The sequence below is a fragment of the Culex pipiens genome, chromosome 3, assembly GCF_016801865.2.
Source record: "Culex pipiens pallens isolate TS chromosome 3, TS_CPP_V2, whole genome shotgun sequence".
In the NCBI taxonomy this organism is placed as follows: domain Eukaryota; kingdom Metazoa; phylum Arthropoda; class Insecta; order Diptera; family Culicidae; genus Culex; species Culex pipiens.
Window position 1 is genome coordinate 178315850 of NC_068939.1, and position 21005 is coordinate 178336854.

A 21005-nucleotide genomic window follows, 5' to 3' on the forward strand; every position below is an offset into this window, starting at 1 on the left:
TCGTCCAACTGTTACCGCAAAACCGGGGTGTCTTCCATGCGGAGAGTTGTCCGAAGCTTCGAAATTAATGCTAAATGGTATTTTGCCTCTTCTTCTTCTTCTCCTACTGCTACTTCCTTGTCAACACACCGCACCCCAACCCACGTGGGACTGAATCAACATTGGCTCAACAACGACAACAACTTGACCGGCGACGACGACGCTACTCTTGGTCACACATGGGGATCAACGATGACCTGACCTGCCCTGGCTGCTGCTGGACGACCACAACTTGCTGGCCACTTTTGCTGATGCCGGACACACCAACCAACCCACCACAGTCGGCCAACGGTGGTCTGGTGATGGTTGCATTCTACCCACATTTCGTTAGTTGTGGCGAGAAGGCAACCCTCAAGGATGTTGTCGGTAAGTTTAATTTATATTAAATTCTCCTGGCTGCGCCGCAACGAAGCATCAGCAACGTTCCCTTCGGTCGACTTCCTGCGTCTTGTGGCTTGGTTGCCGCTCTTTCTCTCTCTCGGTTATGATGGGTACCGTCGAATGGGGTGATGTTGACATGAATCTATCAGGACTCATGCTCGATCATAATCTTCATTGAAGTTAATAAATCTTTAGAAAATAACTGTATTTCAAAGTCGCCAACCACTACAGTAGTCTACAAACAACAAAAGTTTTCCCTTTAGCTTCAATGGCCGGTTGTATGACCTAGAAAATGCTGCGGACAGCAGTATAGTTGCCTTCGAACGGACATCGGATGAGCGAACGGATAACCTTCCAGACTTCGTCAACGTTTAGATTAGATTATTATTCCTTTTTTGATTATTCGAAAATATTATTTGAAGAAATTTTTAGATCATATTAATAACTATTATTTACATTTCACAACTTTCATAAGTTTTCAGAACACCTTGATGTGAAAATATATTTTCTGCAGAACGTTTGAAATAGATAATTTTTCATAGGGTCCCATGGCCTAATCAAATATGGTAGACTTACATATTTAATAGAACGAATACGGATCACATCTTTTCTTTGTATTACGAAGAACGTGATTCAAATTAATAATACAAACCCACTCGTGAACAGCAACTCAAAACTCAACATCCAATAAATGTTAATTGAAGTCTAAAATTTTAAACTAAAATTTCAGGACTTTAATTATAAGCTTAAATTTATTTTGGAAATAATTGGTCCAATTGTAAAAAAAATGGAATTTGAAATTTGAAGAATTATTTTTTCCTGATAAAACCACAAAATGATTTTTTTTAAAAGATTTTCTAAATTACAGTCATGCCTCGATTTAGCGCCGCATATGGGGGATGCAAAACCGAGGCGTGCATAACTGAAGCACAGAGCTTTTGGGATTTTGACTATATGGGAGACATTGGCTATAACCGAATGAAAAATCATGCAAACATCAAAAAAGTGTTTTGAATTCGGGATGATGGCAGCTATCCATTGTAATTATAGCTACATGATAATTTTAACCAAAATATAAGTATTTTTCGTGTATTTTGAAAGTGCAATTTTTTACTCTAAAAACCCAAAAATATTTTTTGTTACAATATGGGTATGAAATGGTCGTTTTTTTGTCAAACATTTCAAATGTGTTACAATTTTTTTGAAAATATTGTAAATTTTCACAAAACTACTTAAATTTAGTGTTTTTGAAAAAATACTCAACATTTGATTTTTTTTTTTTGCAATATTGATATCAAGTGATTGTTATTTTTCTAAAAAAATTCGAATGAAATATAACCATTTTTTGAATATACTCAATATTTTCACAAAACTACACATTTTCGAAAAAATACTCAAAACTTCAGTATTTTGCAATATGGGAATCAAATCATCGGGACTTTTTCATACATTTGGAATGTAATAACGACATTTTTTTAAATTATGAAAATTTTGACGAAACTACGTATTTTCGAAAAAAATACTCGTAATTTTATTTCTTTGCAAAATTGGTTTCAAATGATTGGAATTTTTTCGTACATTTCGAATGTGGTAACATCATTTTTTGAATACACTCAATGATTTTACAAAACTACGTGTTTCCAAAAATATACTCAAAACTTTAGTATTTTGCAATATGGTAATCAAATAATCGGGACTTTATCATACATTTGGAATGTTAAAACAGCATTTCAAAAAAATCATAATTTTCATAAAACTACGTATTTTCGAAAAAAAACTCAAAATTTCAGATTTTCGCAATACGGGAATAAAATGATCGGATTTTTTCATACATTTCGAATGTAATAACAACCTTTTATAAAAATACTCTAAATTTTCACAAAACTACGTATTTTCGAAAATAAGCACCCCAAATTTCATCGGAATTTTTCAAACATTTCAAATGCAATAATTGTTTTTAAAGCAAACGTAGTTTTGTAAAAATATTGAGTATTTTCAAAACAAAATGTTATAGCTTTCGAAATTTATAACAATATCTCGATCATTTGATACCCATATTGGGAAAAACGGAAATTTTGAGCATTTTTTCGAAAATGCGAAGTTTTGTGAAAAATTTGAGAATTTAAAAAAAAAGTTACAACTTTCGAAATGAATGAAATAATCCCAATTATTTAATAGCCATATTGAAAAAAACTGAAACGCTGAGTATTTTAAAGAATAACAGAAGTTTTGTGAAAAATTTGTGCATTTTCAAAAAAAAAATCTATAGCTTTAAAATTTTTTGAAATATCTCGATCATTTGATACCCATATTGTGTAAAAATGGAATTTTGAGCAATTTTTCAAAAATACATGGTTTTGAGAATAATTTGAGTATTTATAAATAATTGTTACAATTTTCGAAATGCATGAAAAACTTCCGTTCGTTTTATTGTAAAAAACTGAAATTTTGAGAGTTATTTTTCGAAAACATGTAGTTTTGTGAAAATTTTGCATAGAAAAAAATCAATTCTCGTAATCGTGAGAACCACGAAGGAATTTTTTCATGAATATGGTGCATTTGCACCATAAATACTATATGATACTATATTTCAAATGTATATTTTAAAAACTACTACACGATTTTGTAAATTGTGACGAGTTTAGACAAAATTAATTATTTTTACAAACATTAAAGCCGAAAATTTGGACTAGTTTTTGAAAAGGGCACAAAACAGTCGCAATAAATGCATTTTTTGGTACCCTTAAACCCTTAAACAAAATTGGTTCTTTCATCAAATTATAGCAATCCAAAATCAGTATTTTTGAATTTTCGATTTTTTTAAAGGTATTTTAGGGCCCTTACAAGGTGCGCTAAAATTTATATTATTTTAAGAAAAAAGCAAAAAAAACTTGAAGGTTTCTCTTTAAAACAAAAAAATTAATAGTTTCCGAAAAAATCTTAGCAATCATAAATCCGATCAACAAGGTCTGATATTTTAAGTTTCAAGATTTGTTTTAAGCGCTTTGTCCTATTTTTTAGGAGAGCTATTCTTTCATGAAGCATTTTTAAATTTGGAATTCTTATCGAAAACTGAACCTTTAAATGCCTTAAATTTCGATTTTATCACAATTAAAAAAAATCACGTGTACCAGATTTTCACCATTATAAACTCAAGCGTAAAAACTATCTTTTGAGTAGCCTAAGACATGTAAAAAAAACAAGAAAAAATCAATGGTAAATCAAGACACATATTTTTGAATATTTACATGCCTTTTTTGTATGAACAGCTTGCAAAGCCTGGTATGAAAGGGATTAAGCAAAATTTCTTCTTTTGACACAGACAAAGATTCATTTTAAAAAAATAGAAAAATGCGAAATTGTAGCGAAACATCGGAATGACTTTTATGAAATGTTGATCAAGGAGCCAAAACATAAATCTTCTAATTATGGAAATTGCACGAGAAAAAGTTTTTATTAAGTTTAGCAATCAACTTCCTTTTTTGATTTCCATGGAAAAGCAAATAATAGTAAAAATATACAAATAAATAAATTAGCACATTCTATTGTACACAGTATTTCTAACGATTAAAATATTCATCAACGTGTAAATTTATTTTTAAAAGATTTTAATGGTTTAGAAAAATCCAGTTTTGCTGCTTTTTGGAACCCCAGTTGCTTAAAAACAACAGTTCAAATTTAATTCGCAATAACTGTAAAAATAATCAAAAACATAAGCGAAATGCCCACTGTATGCCTCATTGAACCCCACCCACAACAAACCCTTAAAGCTAATGAATTTCAATAAAACTTTCCATCCCATCCACCGCGGTTGAAGTAATTATATTCCGTTCAATCCAACCTCCACCCACGCTCAACTGCAAGCTTTAAACCGGGGTGGGGCGCTCCCGCAAGCATCGATGCGAAAGCTTGAAAAGGAATACTCAAATAAATTACCATGATTGGCACTTTTTTGCACGCGGACTCCCCAGCTCGTCTTGCTTCGAGCACTCTTTTCGGGAAAAAGGGGTAATTCTGTCTACGACTTTCCATTCCATTTTGGGAAAAAACAGAAAAAAGAGTGCAGAATGTAAATCAAACGACCAACGACTCTGACGCCGGCGTTTGATCTTAAATCGTGCGTTTTTACGATTTTCACTTCCGATAACCCTTGAATGGGCGGGGTCTTCCGAGAATTTCCAAAACGCTACCTTGTTTGAGCAGTCAAAGGTTGTTCGCGCGCACAGGGGAAAATTTTATCCCACTTTTCAGAGCCAAAAACGGCACGCTTTTCTCGCCATTCGAAAGCTTTGAAAGAAGAAGCGCCCGCATCGAAATTAGTTGCAAAATGCGAGCGAAGATTAATTGCAAACCAATCCACTCAGAGAGAAAAAAAAGTACCAACACCCACAGCAGCGCTTTGATGCTGTGAATTTTGCCGAAGGGGTTGGGGTGGTGGTTGGTGGAAAGCGCTGCCGGGTTATCTGGTTTTCTTTTCAGAGTGTACCGAGAACAGAGTTGAACTGAGAAGATTTTCGAGGGAAAATTACTGAACTTAAAGTTTGTTGGAGCGTTAATCATGTTTATGGTGCGGGAGTTTTGTAAATAGTTTGAATACAAATTAGTGCAGTTTGTGCAGCCTTGCGTTTATTTCAGTAGGTTGGTAGAAACGTTTGTGGTGCAGGTTTCATGTGCAACAGTATATTATAATAATAGAACCTAAAGCTAAAATATTAAAATTGTAATTACAACTGCTATTGTTACTTATTTGAATAAGCAAAACAATAAAATAGGACGCACATTCAATAAAGAATTTTCTACAATGTATATTTTTATTTTGAAAAAAAATATAGCTATGGTAAGTCCTCTTATCGTTTAGAATTAAAAAAATGAAATTTTTTTATAAATGAATAAATTTGTTTCCTGACACAATAACCTTGATCTTTAAGATATTTTAAAATTCTGTTATCAGCCTTTGCCTGGGATGGGAAAATGGGAAAATGAAATGAAAATTATAGTTACAGTAAAAGAGATTGATCGATTTATTTTTTATGAAGCGAATGTAATAAACTTAAAACAGTTTACTAAACTAAAAAGGCTTTTGTCAAGGGTTTCCAACTAGACCCTGGCAAGTAATTGTTGATTACCACAAAGGCAACACTGGAATTTCAGTTTTGCACATAGAAAAAAAATCATGGTAAAATTACATCTGGGAAGGGGTACATCTTTTATGTCAGAAAAAATGTGTAATTTTACCTCTGAAAATGTGTAATGTTACCACTTTTCTGTTGTACTGTCGCTAATCACCTTTCTTTTGCGTCTAAGACAGCTAAAATTGGATGAAATTACGCGGAGATATGATTTTCTGAAAAAAATAGTTTTTGTGAAAAACTACGAAAATAACCATTTTTTGAACCACCCAAGAACGATGTAGGTCACCCTAATGGCCGAACAAAAAAATACGAGTCTAATTATTTTGGCCAAGGAACGCCCAGAAAAATTTTGACTCAGACCGGAGAACTTTTTTTTCGGTTTAGGCTCTTTTTAAATGAAATAGCTGTATGATGCTATCGGCGATAACGAGCGATAACTAATATTTAATATATTTCTAAATTGATAATATAATAATATGTGGAATTTTCAAGCTTCATTTTAGTAGATAATATTGTAATTTCAAAGAATAAATACTTCAAAAAGTCCACAAAATATCGTACTAAGTACTCAATTTTTTTTAACTCACAATATAGGTATCAAGCGATTTGAAATTTTGCATGTATTTTAACTGCTTTATAGTTTTTTGAATGAAATAATAAAATTTCCACGACATACCGTATTTTCTCGAAAATACTTAACTTTTTGTAATTCGTAGCATGGGTATTACACGACTCGAAATTTTTCATGCATTTTCACTGTTTTAAAGATTTTTGAATGAAATTCTTAAATTTTCACAAAATACCATATTTTCTCGAAAATACTCAATTTTTTATAAATCAAATTCATGCATTTTCACTGTTTCAAAGATTTTTGAATGAAATTCTCAAATTTTCACAAAATACCATATTTTCTCGAAAATACTCATTTTTTATAATTCGCGATGGGTAATTCTCTACCAACTCACACGAAATCGGGAAAAGTTGCCCCGACCCCTCTTCGATTTGCGTGAAACTTTGTCCTAAGGGGTAACTTTTGTCCCTGATCACGAATCCGAGGTCCGTTTTTTGATATCTCGTGACGGAGGGCCGGTACGACCCCTTCCATTTTTGAACATGCGAAAAAAGAGGTGTTTTTCAATAATTTGCAGCCTGAAACGGTGATGAGATAGAAATTTGGTGTCAAAGGGACTTTTATGTAAAATTAGACGCCCGATTTGATGGCATACTCAGAATTCCGAAAAAACGTATTTTTCATCGAAAAAAACACTAAAAAAGTTTTAAAAATTCTCCCATTTTCCGTTACTCGACTGTAAATTTTTTTGGAACATGTCATTTTATGGAAAATTTAATGTGCTTTACGAATCTACATTGACCCAGAAGGGTAATTTCTTCATTTAGAACAAAATTTTTCATTTTAAAATTTCGTGTTTTTTCTAACTTTGCAGGATTATTTTTAAGAGTATAATAATGTTCTACAAATAACAAAAATTTTGATATATAGACATAAGGGGTTTGCTTATAAACATCACGAGTTATCGCGATTTTACGAAAAAAAAAAGTTACTTTTTGCGCTTCTATTTGTTTCGTCGTCCGTGTCTGTCGCGGGTGACCATGAACGGCCATGATCGATGACGACCAACTTTTTCAAAAAAAAAAAAAAAATCGTAAAATCACGATAACTCGTGATGTTTATAAGCAAACCTCTTATATCTATATATCAATATATATCAAAAATTTTGTTCTAAATGAAAAAATGACCCTTCTGGGTCAATATAGATTCGAAAAGCACATTAAATTTCCCATAAAATGACATGTTCTAAAAATTTTTACAGTCAAGCAACGGAAAATGAAAGAATTTTAAAAAAAAAATTTGTGTTTTTTTCGATGAAAAATACTTTTTTTCGGAATTTTGAGTACGCCATCAAATCGGGCGTCTAATTTTACATAAAAGTCCCTTTGACACCAAATTTCTATCTCATCACCGTTTCAGGCTGCAAATTATTGAAAAACACCTCATTTTTCGCATGCTCAAAAATGGAAGGGGTCGTACCGCCCCTCCGTCACGAGATATCAAAAAACGGACCTCGGATTCGTAATCAAGGACAAAAGTTACCCCTTAGGACAAAGTTTCACGCAAATCGAAGAGGGGTCGAGGCAACTGCTGTGTGAGTTGGCGGAGAATTACCCATTGTTAAAATTGTAATTGCAACTGCTTTTCTTTTTATTTGAATAGCAAAGCAATAACACAAAATAAATTTACTTGGCGCTGGACGCCTAAAAATGAGCAGAAACTTGCAACAGAGCCCACAAAAGACCCGGTCGTTAAAGTGGATTGCTTTGCATTTTTTTTTTTTTTTTTGCTATAAAATCGTTATTTACGTTGCTACCATGAAAGCTCAGGCTTACGAGCTTTGAGCTGCCACCTATTGGAAATTTGAAGAATCATCTCAAAATGCAATGTGGTGATATATCCGGAATACCTCATCAACCGAATCTTTTGCAATGTTCTCCCTTTTTTTATTTTCAAAAATCTAGCATAACTTTAAAAATTCTTTACCCCAGAACGGACCAAATCGAGCTAACCCGGAAAAAATCCATTTAGCCATTTCTGAGATAATCGTGTGAAAAACATGTCTAATTATTTACACACATCCCCACAGGCATTTGCTCAGAAAATGACTTTGAGTCGATATGTATACGTGAAGGTATATCTAGATCTAGCTAAGTCCTCTTAGAAGAAGATTTTATAGAATTAATAAAATGAGTTTTTTTTTCTATAAATTAATCAATTGGTTTCCTGACACAATAACCTTGATTTTTAAGCTTTTTTAAAATTCTGTTAACAACCTTTTCCTGGGATGTGACAATGGGAAAATGAATTGAAAATTATAGTTACAGTAAAAGAGTTTAATCGATTTATTTAATGTAATGAACTTAAAACAGTTTACTAAACTAAAAAGGCTTTTGTCAAGGGTTTCCAACTAGACCCTGGCAAGTAATTGTGGATTACCACAAAGGCAACACTGGAATTTCAGTTTTGCACAGAGAAAAAAAATCATGGTAGAATTACATCTGGGAAGGGGTACATCTTTTATGTCAGAAAAAATGTGTAATTTTACCTCTGAAAATGTGTAATGTTACCACTTTTTTGTTGTAATGTCGCTAATCACTTTTCTTTTGCGTCTAAGACAGCTAAAATCGGATGAAATTACGCGGGGATATGATTTTTTGAAAAAAAAAAGTTTTTGTGAAAAATTACGAAAATAACCATTTTTTGAACCACCCTATGGTAAGTTTCAAAGTATAAATACTTCAAAAAAAAACCACAAAATATCGTATTTTTTGAAAGTACTAAATTTTTTATATCTCACAATATAGGTTTCAAACGATTTGAAATTGTGCATGTATTTTAACTGTTTTATAATTTTTTGTATGAAATACTACCATTTCCACGAAATACCGTATTTTCTCGAAAATACTCAATTTTTTATGATTCGCAATATGGGTATCAAACGACTCGAAATTTTTCATGCATTTTCACTGTTTTAAAGTTTTTTGAATGAAATTCTCAAATTTTCACAAAATACCATGTTTTCTCAAAAATACTATTTTTTTCATAATTCGCAATATTGGTATCAAACAAATCGAAATTTTCATGCATTTGCACTGTTATAGAGTTTTTTGAATGAAATACTAAAATTTTCACAAAATACCATATTTTCTCGAAAAAACTCATTTTTTATAATTCGCAGTATGGACATCAAACGTTTCGAAATTTCGCATGTATTTAAACTAATTTATTTTATTGGCAATATTTAAATTTTCACAAAATACATTTTTTTTCCAAAAATACACCAATTTTTATGATTTGCAATATGGGTATCAAACGATTCAAAACTTTGCATGTTTTAAGAATTTTTGAATAAAATACTAAAATTTTCACAAAAAAAAAACATATTTTCTCGAAAAAACACAATTTTTTATAATTCGAAATATGGGCATCAAACGATTCGAAATTTGGTCTTGATTTTCACTGTTTAAGAGTTTTTTGAATGCAATCTAGATTACTTTTTCAAAACAACCCATGCGCCATGGGTTTCCTATGTACATAGGACCTTTTGAAAAAGTAAGCAAGCAATAATAAATTTGTCACAAAGTACCATATTTTCTCGAAAATATACATTTTTTATAATTCGTAATACGGCTATCAAACGATTCGAAATTTTGCATGTATTTAAACTTCAAATTTTGAATGAAAGAGCAGGTAAAATTTGGCTGCGTTTGATACCCATATTGCAAAAAAATGCATGCAAAATTTCAAATTGTTCGATACCCAGATTGCAAATAATATTTTTTTTGCATTTTCGAGAAAATATGGTATTCGTTCTTGAAAGAAATGCACCCATTCAATATTATTATTTGAAAAGCTGAGACAATTCCCAACACATTTCTTAATGAGCATAAAAAATCGGACAATAAGTTACTGAGATACAGCCTCACATAGAATTCGAAATAGTACCTAAAAAGTCCGTAATTTTCAATTGACGAAATCCGTTCTTCAATGTTGGAAAAATGTCCTCGGAATTTAAATAAAAATATTTTTTAAGATTTTATTATTTGGTCTGAATTATGAGATTCGAAAAATCATCCATTCGACGACCTTTTCAAAAGAAAAGTTTGATTTTAGTTTTTCTCAGTGTTTTTTTTTTTCAATGCAGTCCAGACTCGATTATTCGATTATCTCGATTGTCCGAAGTTTGATTATCCGAAGGTTTATATGGGACTTCGGATAATCAAATCACGAACAATTTTTGTTTTTGTTTTTTTTTCTTTTTCTCGTTTTAAACGTCAAATTCGAGTTCTGCGACCCCATTTTAGTCAAATTGCTTATTAATCAATTTTTCAATATTTCGTCACCGATATATTGGCCGCCATCTTGGATTTAAAAAATGTAAATCACTTTAGCATTTTCGTAATCGAAGTTTCGATTATCCAAAGTGAAATTTTTCCGAGGCCTTCGGAGAATCGAATCTGGACTGTATATAGTTTAGAAAATTATGTATTGATTCGTTTTAAAAACAATGAAGATTGGAGATTCCTGTGTAGAAACTCAAATATAAGTGTCTCCCAAAAAGTGATCGTTTTTCAAATTCCAGAAACTAATGGTTCGACTTTCAATTTCAAAAAACTTATAAGATAAATTTTCTGATCTCCTTGAAAAAAAGGTGTGAACTATTTTTTTTTCGTTAAATTACTTATTCCACAAAAATAGTGGTAAAATTACATCGAGAAAGAGATAGTTTTTAATCATCAAACTTTTCATAATTATAAGTTGAGTGATACACATTACCATAATTAACCTTTTTTTTGGTTGAGATCAGCTTGTTCATCCTATTTACTGTGAGTTGTAATAAAAATGTCGTTTTCTCGTGCACATTCTGTTATTTTATGTCATATTAAAACCTTAAAACTCCGACCCTGTCCTTCGCTTCCGTAGTCTAAACAAACGCACCCACGTCGACCTCGAACTCTTTCCCTTCCCGGGGCTGGGATTCATGGCGGTGATGGTGGCACCATCCTTAAGCCCATCGAATGACAGAAGCCAAGTGAAGCTCGATTTCGCTAAAAGCCCTGCGCCAAAAAGGAAAAGTGTGCAGAAAAAAAAGTATCAGGAAAATGGCAGCAGCAGCTTCGACGACGACGACGAAATTGATTACTATCGTGACTTTGCAATTACGGTGTCTGTGCTGGGATGCTGCCTGCTGCTGCAGCCTGTTGGAGATCATCACCGAGCTTCGGAGGCACGTTCGGCGATGAAAGCGCTTTCCCCGGGCCCGGATGATGATAAAGCCTTTGTTAGCCAAAGTGATTTCGCTGATCCGCAATGGATTGGAGAGTGACTTTCTGGTATTGAAAGCAAATTTACCGTCGGAAAGTGGAGGGAGGAGTTTTGTTTGGTATTTTGCTTGAAAAGTGACTGTGATCAATTGTAAGGAGATTATCGATAGAAAATTTTCAGTAGAAAAGCCTCCATTATTAACGATTAGGTTAAATATTAAAAAAATGATGTTCTCGATAACGTTCCCAGAAAGAAAAAAAAACGCAACAATTTGGCCTCCTGAGTTTGTTTGCAAAACAAACTTTTAATTAACGCCCCCTAGTGGCTTGTCAAAACGATTCATTCTGATAACATCTAGCTATTTCCTTCTGGAAACCACCAAATTGTGGTCAAATTTTGTTGTTTTTCCGCCAATTTCCGACCACCAAAAAAAAAAAAAAAAACAAAAAGGTAAAAATTTCCTTGCCAATATTCACTCTGCTCTGACCATCGTCATCCATGACCGGTGATGCTGCCCAAGGGAACGGACGCCGCCCAGGCCCAGGCCAGGGTGCTGCTTGTACTACATTATTAACAAATTGTTTTAATTAAGAAGTCCATTTTTAATTAAATTACCTGTTCTCTGTTTTTCTCCCTCTCGGCGTTGGTGTTGGCGCAAATGTCGTGTAACGTAACGTCATCGCCGGAAACCACCTCTCCTTCATGCAACCCCCAGCGCACATTAATCATATCCGGGACGTAGCCGGTGTGGACCACGTCGGGATCGGTGCCGGGTACGATGGCGTTAATCTGTAAGTATGAGTTGGATTTGATGCTAATAGACAAGGAAATATTTTAAAAAATAAAACAAAACTTTACCCAAAGCCAAAAAATCCAGCCAGCAAATTAAATAAATTATAACATTTAAAATTAGCAGCATAGACTTTTTTTATAAAAGATATTGGCCCATTTCCATTTTTGCTATTTATACTTGAATTAAATTGAAGATTTATTATACATTAGCTACTGAACGTTAGTTAAAATATGTTATGTTAGTTAAATAGACAATTGTTGTTTTGCGTGAAATTTTGGCCCTTTTTCGATATCTCTAAATGGAAGGGCGGTTCGACCCTTTTAATTTTTGAACTTTCAAAGAAACGTGTTTTCAATAATTTGCAGGAACTTTTATGTAAAAATAGACAACACATCTTATGGCGTACTCAAAATTAGCAAAACAAATTGTCTAAATTGGGAAGGTGTAATTTTGGAAGATTGAATATGATGTTACCTCAATTTAGACTGAAAATGTGACATTACACCAGAAATGAGGTAAAATTATTCATTTTCTGAGGTAAAGTTACACTTTTTCAGGGGTAAAGTCACATATTTTTTCTGAAATAAAAGATGTACTCTTTCCCAGATGTAATATTACCATAATTTGTTTTATTGACAAGTTAAATGTAAATTTTTAGATTTGCAATAACCAGCAAGTGTTCAGTTATAACAAAAAAATCATCTCATAATTTATTGTTTTTTTTGAGAATTTCAACAAGAGAACACAGAGGCAAGGGGGGATTTGCGATTGTCCAGGTCCCACAAAAAATGTTTTTTTTTTTTTTTGAACAATTTTCCACACAGTAATAAAAAATCATGATAATATTACATCTAGAAAGCCACATCTAATTTTACCACTCTTCAGGTGTAATGTCATTTTTCAGTCTGAATGGAAGTAAAATTACATCATAAAAGAGGTAATAATTAACCTTCCAAAATTACAGCCTTAAAATTTACACAATTTTTGCTGTGCACATGAGTGGAGGGGAGACAAGACTAGAATTTCAAATAGTGTTCATGTGCTTTATCTAATTCTATACAATCTTTTTTTTATTTTAAAACATTTATTTGTAAAATTCATTCAGCCAATTCAGGGTTCAAAAATACGATAATTTTTTTTTGTCTTACCTGAATCACATTCCATAGAGTTTGTTAAACTAAACTTCTATTAATTTAGAAAGTGTTTCAATAAATTAAAAAAAAACTAAACATAAATTTTAAATCTATCTTTCAAAACCCAAGAAAATTTCAAGGACCAGTTTTATTAAAAGTTTTTGTTCCTCATCAAATAAGTCGTCTAGTCGAGGTCAAGGGAAAGTGGGAATGAACTTAGTCTTTTCGTTAAATTCAAGATTTTTAAAAATAGTTTATTAACTCATTGTTCGTGTAACAAACTAACATAACCTGCTCTTAACAAATTTTTACACTATTTCCAAAAATAAGCCTTGTATTTTTTTGCCTAATTTTACCTATGCTCTCACCAATCGTTATGGTTCTGATACTCTCAAATTGTAACTAATTGTTTTTAATGCAAGCCATAAAGCTGCCTTTTCTGATTCGCTTTTCTCATCGAGATGCAATTGAATGATTTAAAAGTCTATATTTGTAATTGTAATTTTCTTTTTGATTTTTATTAAAAAAAAATAAGTGGAGGGAAGACAAAAATTTGATATTAAAGAGCATTAGTCTGAAGACTTAGAAAAAAATATTTCAAGTAAACATTACGCAAATGCCAGAAAGCTTGAAATAATTTTCTCATTGCAAACGTTTTGCAGAATTTTTGAAAGTTCTATTTCTTTGATTTAGCTAGGAGCTTTGATAAAGAAATTATCTGATAAAAGTACCTTTACTATAAACTATTTAATGGTTCATAACGCTTTTTATAGCTGTATTTCAATCCGCTATTTTGCATCATTGATTTAGTCATACAAGGCTCCATAAATATTTGCAGCTTTTTATACCAAAATGGTACAAAAAATCTTTTTCTATTGGAGGGATTTTCTGATTGATTTGGTTTCTTCGGTAAAGCAAAGTATTGATGATAATTTGAAAAAAGTTTAAAAGCCATTTCTTATTTTTGAATTATGTTTTTTCACCAAAAAGAAATCAATTTATCGAAAGTCTGCATTTTTCGTATTGTTGATTGCAACCTACCCCCATTTTTTCAATAAATTTTTGATTTTAAAAAAGCATTGAAAAGAAGAACTCTTAAAATTTTATGAAATTTATGGGTTGGAAGTTTTACTTGTTTTATGCGACATTGACAATGTTTTGAAAAATGTCATTTTTAGAGTTGGCTGTGTTTTTTAGTAACATTTCCTATATTTCAAGTAAAAAGAAGTATGCAGTATTTTTTGTAGTGTCCCAGACTATGGCTCTACGCATTTTTTTTTACAATTTAAATAATAATGGTGCCATTTTATAGCAGAAACTGTGGAAAACAAGCAAAAAATTGAAAAAGTTACTGTAAGAAAATAAAAAAGTTAGAAAGGCATAATGTAATGAATGGAGGTGGTAGAATAGGCCAAATACTACCAAAAACAAACATAAACTAAACAAAAAAACTAAAAATGAAGCAAGAAAAACATAAAACAAGAGAAGTAAAGCCTTTCGTGGAACAACAGTGCTCCTGAACACGGGAAAAATAAAAATATTCGAATAAAAAAATTGGGCAGTAGAGGGTTAAGCTCGTAGCTATCGAGTACACACCAAAATGTTGCCGCCGAGTTATGATTTTTTTTAAATATTGTGTTTATTGGAAAAATCTAGAGCAACATTGCAAAGGGCACATAAGCATTTTGGCAGCTGAAACTATTTTGCGAATTTTTAGGCAACAGAAACAGGTTTAACAAAACCAGGAGTGTTGGAAGGTAGCGGAGGAGGCCAGCTGTTGTTTAACCTTCTACTGCCCAATTTTTTGATCGAAAATTCTTATTTTTCCCGTGTTAAAGAGGTCATTTTGAGCATCTTTTTACGTTTTACGTAAAACTTTACTTATCTTCTTTATGAGTTTTCTTTTGGTATTTTTATTGTTTTTTTGTTGTTCACATTTTCTACTGTACAAAGATTCTATTGTCATTTAAATTGTAGAAAAATGCTTAGGGACATAGTCTGGGGCATTGCAAAAATTACTGCATACTTATTTTTTTACAAAACATACAGGAAATGTTAGTGGAAAACACATCCAAAGTTGGCCCCAGAAAAAAAAATACATTTTTAAAAACATTGGCAAAGTTACATAAAACAAGTAAAACTTTTTTTTCCTTAATTTGATGAGTTGAAATTTTGTTGACTTTAGCTATTAATATAACATTAAATTTGTAATCAAAAAGCTCCTTACAGAAATTTTGGTTGCTCTAGTTGCTGAAACCCGAGCAGACGGTAATAACTTGAGAATAACATTTTTTGATATTTGAAAATACTAATCTAATAACATTTTATGTTATTTATAACAAGATTTGTTATTCGTCGTTATGAATTTTTTGTTATTGGATCGTTATTGTAATGACATAATGATAACATTTTCAGTTATTTGTCGAACAAATCTTTGTTATTATTTTTTTGTTATTTTAACAACTAATCCGATCATCCCAATAACAGTTGGCGGTATTCTTCCATAACAATAAATGTTATTCCCAAGTTGTTTTGGCTTTCAATTAATATCAGACCAATAACAAATTTTGTTATGATAACATAAACTGTTATTCAAATCTTATGCAAAAATGGATTTTCCAAGAAGATTCCATAACACTTTTTGTTATTTTAACTGTGTTTGCTATTGAAATGACATGAATTTAGTTATTACCGTCTGATCGGGAATACAGCGGATAAAAGAAAACAAACAGGAAAATCGTAGTTTCACCCTAACAACTAATGGTTCAATTTTCAATGTAAAGAACGATACATCTGTGAAATTTTCTGATCTTTTCGAAAAAATATTACCAGTTTTTTGGAATCTGACATTTGAATAGTACGCAAAAATTATTGTTTTAGGAATTATCAAATTATATACTGTACCTTGAAATTGGCGCAATTTATCAAAATTTCTGTAAGGTACTTTTTGTTTATTTCAACACTGTAACTCAATCAAAAAAAGAGTTAATCGATCAGAAAATTCCTACAAAAAATCTAGATTGTATGGAGTCTTGTTTAGTTGAACCAATGACACAATGTGGCTTCATAGTTTGAGCTTAATTAAAACAATGCCCATTGCTACTTTTAGTGTTAGTTTATTTATTTTTTAAAGTGTTGATCCCTTGCATCATCAACAGTGCTCTAAATTGAACCGTTTGCTTGATATTATGAATTATAACATTATTATTGTTCATTGTTCCTCGAACGGATAAATATTATGGGAACTACCAAGTTGAAAAGTTTCCTATTTTCAGTTACTAGAAATTGAACTCACATTATTGTCCAATCCAATCTAATCTGAACAAACAACCGGTAACACTAATCCAAAATTCAATCCACTTTTCACACTTTTCCCTCTCCCCCGCCCAAACAGGGTGCCCCAGGGCCTCGAGGACGTCTCCCGGTATCCGTACCTGTTCGCCGAGCTGCTCGTGTCCGAAAAGTGGACCGAGGAGGACATCGCCAAACTGGCGGGGAGAAATTTAATTAGAGTTTTCAAACAAGTCGAGCAGGTAAGTGAAAACAACAACAACCACTCTCCCGCTCTCTGCTCTTAAAAGGATTGTGCATTATTAATGTCCAGTTCGATCCGGTGATTTTTTGTTATTTACCCCTGTAAAACTTTGGCGAAATTTCAAATGCATTTTAAATTATTCTCGTTCCAGGTGCGAGACCAGCTCGAAGCCCAGGGCATGCTGCCGATCGATCAGTCAATCCCACCGGAGGACATCCTTGGGAGATCCTACTGCCGTTACTCGGGACCACGGACGTGACGCAAGCGCAGTTACGATCCGTAAAACCAATCAAAAGCAAGAAGAAGGCACAAGTATTCACACCGAACCGACCGACCAGAGTGTATTTTGTCCCCATTTGCCCCCAAAACAGAAAAGAATGATTGTGGTTGTGTGAGAGACGTTCAAACTGGAGCGCATGAAAGCATGAGAGTTACCAGAGTCTAACAATCAAAGTTGTTTTAAGTTGAGGTTAAGAGGTGGTGACGGCACGATAGCTTAGGACAGACAAAAACAAATAAAAACGAGTTCGCATATCATGAGATAACAGAGGAGATTGCAGATTGCGTGGTTATATATAAATACAAACAAAAACACAGAAAATCTACCGAATTTCCCAGAAAAACCAAAAACCTTAAACGTATATTTTTTTAACCGATGATAGCAAACCAATCATCATTGCATCGAAAAAAACAACAACAAAAAATCATCATTTTCGCAAGTGGAACAAAATCCATAAATTACACCTAGCGGTACCATGTGACTGCAGAAAATACTATCGTCCATGAATTCAAGCAAATCGAAACATGGAGGAACGAAAATAAATTCTAAACGAAACTGTTTTAGGCTAATTTGTAAAGAGATAAAAGAAAGTAAAACTATCGACATTATCTGTGTAGAGAAAATAAAATGTTAAATATTGGACATAAATCGAAGGAAAAAAAACCTGAAATAAACAAAAATTTGGACGAAAATGAACCAAGCTATTGAGTGATGACCATGAATGCACACAAATTTTGACACTTTTTTAAACCTTGAAAAAACTTATCAAAGTTTGACATGACGCCGTCTGCAATAAATTATGCCTCCGTTTTGAATTGTCGTTTCTGTCGTAATTTTTATTATGTTTTTTTAAATGATATTTACTATTCTTTTCATAGAATGAATATTAAAATTTAGAGTGACAAAAAATCAGTTATTGATAATTTTAGTAATTTTCAAAACCTGATAAGGTGACTTGATGATGATTAACATTTTATGGAATTGACAAATTAAACATTTTTGCTGTCAATTGTTCATGTGGCTGGACAGAACTTACAAAGAACCTACAAAAACATTTAAATAATTTTATTTTATAATGTCATATCAAATTTTTAATTCGCCCTTATCAACCAGTTATTCTGACCATCATTATTTTTTAACCTGATTATCAATCATCTCAACTTAAAAAAAAATCAGATGAATCATTTTTAAAATAGACAGTATAAGAAATGAGAAAAATTAATTTCATTTTTTAATTATCTGTTAAAAAAATACCAATGAGTTGTTCATTTGATTTCGCAACTTGATTTTTCTTTGTTTTTTTTTTTATTTGGATGAACATTTGTCCATGCATTCCCTATGCCAAAAGAAGCAATTTTGCATCATTAGAACAATGTTGGGTCTGGTCATAAAAAAGCGTAAGTAAATGAATTCTGTATCTGTATCTTGAAAAGAGATTTTTTGATCGATTTATTGTCTTCGGCAAAGTTGTTGAACTTTTAGGACTTTTCGGAAAATAGGTACCTACACGAAAAAAACGCATTTTTCAATTATTTTAATAAATTACAAATAAAATGGTGCAAAATCTGAGTTAGGGAGGTGATTTTTTTAGAAAATCATTTTTTTTTAATTGAAAGCCTGAGCAAAAAAATAATTTTCATTTTTTGAAGCAAAATTAAATCTTCAATCGGATAAAATTTATTACATTTTGGATAAAAAATACCGTTTTCAAGTCATAGCTTCTTTTATGTATTTTTTGTATATATTATAAAAATACTTCTTGAAAAAAACACCCCCGAAAAAAATATTTTTGGGAGGTTGAGCATTTTTCTTTGAAACTTTGAAAATCTGATTAAGAGTTCGAATCGATGAAAATTACTTTGTCTATGTAATACCTAATAATCCTGTAACGTTCATCTGACGATATCTCGGAAAGTATTGCTCCGATTTGCAATGTTTTGAAAACATTTTTTTTTTGAAATTTTCTGATCTTTTGAACACAAATCCAACACATAAAAGTGAAATTTGTAAATCATGAAAAAAAGGTTTTCAAATTGAATATTGGATTTCAATTGCCGAGAAATCGTCAGTTGATAAATAGTCACTTGACTGATATCTTAAAATATAATTAATATTCATGTATTCAATAATATTTTTTCATAAAACTTTTGGCCATTGCAAATATTTTTCTAAGTTTATGACTTATCACCAAACAGATTTGCTGAAAACATCAATTTTAACAATTTTTTCAAGACACAGATTTTCGAATATTTACAGGAACTCGACTTTGGCCATTGCACTGGTTTCAACACTAGGATATATTTTTTAAATTAATTTTTCATCAGTCTTGTTGTTTTGCAATCACTAATTTCCTAATTTCTAACTTTTGGGTACATTTCAGAATGTTGTCGGCTGATAAGACTTCTATTTTCATTGCAATTTAGAAGTGTGTTTTTTTCTTTATTCATATTAATAAAATTAAAGTATAACCCCTCATTTATCAGGCTGTTTCTGAAAAGGGGTATGCGAAATATTTTTCAAAACATTTGCAACGGCCTTACAGTTCTCGAGAAAATGCTCAAAATCTGTCACATCCAACTTTTTTCAGCTCCAATTTTTTTTTCATTTGAAAATGCTTCCCAAGCAAACGGAAATAACTTGGGAATAACATTTTTTGATATTTGAAATACTAGGCAAATAATATTTGATGTTATTTATAACAAGATTTGCTATTCGTAGTCATGATTTTTTTGTTATTGGATTGATATTGTAATAACAGATTAATAACATTTTTAGTTATTCTTCGAACATATCTTTTTGTTATTTTTTGTTATTCCAACAACTAATCCGATCATTCCAATAACAGTTGGAGGTATTCTTCCATAACAAAGAATGTTTTTCCAAAGATGTTTTAGCTTTCAACTAATATCAGACCAATAACAAATTTTGTTATCATAACATAAATTGATATTAAACTCTTATGCAAAAATGGATTTTTCAAGAATATTCCATAACACTTTTTGTTATTTTAACAATATTTGTTATTGAAATGGCATGAATTTAGTTATTACCGTCTGCGCGGGTTTTATTTCTAGTTTTTAAATGAATGCATTAATAAAGAAAATTTTGCTTTTTTTTTGTATTTGAACTCAACTAATCTAATCGTGTTTTTTTTTTAATTTAATATTTTTTTATGATTTTGTTTATCCAATTCAACGTCTTCCATTAAAAATATTTCGCCTTTCTGTGATTTTTTCATAATTATTGATTTGCTTTTCGTTTTTTTTTTGTTTTTCATTTTGCTTTTTTTTTGCACAACCCGAGCAGACGGAAATAACATGGGAATAACATTTTTTGATATTTGAAAATACTATGCCAATAACATTTTATGTTATTTATAACAAGATTTGTTATTCGTCGTTATGATTTTCTTGTTATTGGATCGTTATTGTAATAACAGACAGATAACACTTTTAGTTATTTTTCGAACAAATCTTTGTTATTATTTTTTGTTATTTTAACAACTAATCCGATCATCCCAATAACGGTTGAAGTTATTCTTCCATAACAAAAAATGTTATTTCAAAGTTGTTTTGGCTCTCAACCAATATCAGACCAATAACAAATTTAGTTATGATAACATAATCTGTTATTGAACTCTTATGCAAAAATAGATTTTGCAGGAAAATTCCATAACACTTTTTGTTATTTTAACAGTATTTGTTATTGAAATGGCATGAATTTTGTTATTACCGTCTGCCCGGGAACTAACATTAGATGTTAGTGCAAGGCATTGTAGAAATATTTCATGCTTATTTGATCATAAAAACGAACGAAAAACGCAAACGCAAAAGTGGTCTATTCGAAATTAAAAATTTTACGTTATCTTTTTCT

General features: G+C 31.5%; 1 protein-coding gene across 2 annotated transcripts in view; it reads left to right on the forward strand.

Moving 5' to 3' along the window:
* LOC120432344 (dipeptidase 1) overlaps positions 1–20272 on the forward strand; it is a 437109-nt gene extending 416837 nt beyond the window's left edge. For both annotated transcript variants that reach the window (XM_039597533.2, XM_039597532.2), the window contains 4 exons: positions 321–405; positions 12107–12182; positions 16712–16850; positions 17004–20272. In XM_039597533.2, the coding sequence (XP_039453467.1) occupies positions 321–405; positions 12107–12182; positions 16712–16850; positions 17004–17111 (408 nt within the window). In that variant the 3' untranslated portion in view covers positions 17112–20272. The remainder of the gene's footprint in view (positions 1–320; positions 406–12106; positions 12183–16711; positions 16851–17003) is intronic.
* Positions 20273–21005: the final 733 nt, after the last annotated feature.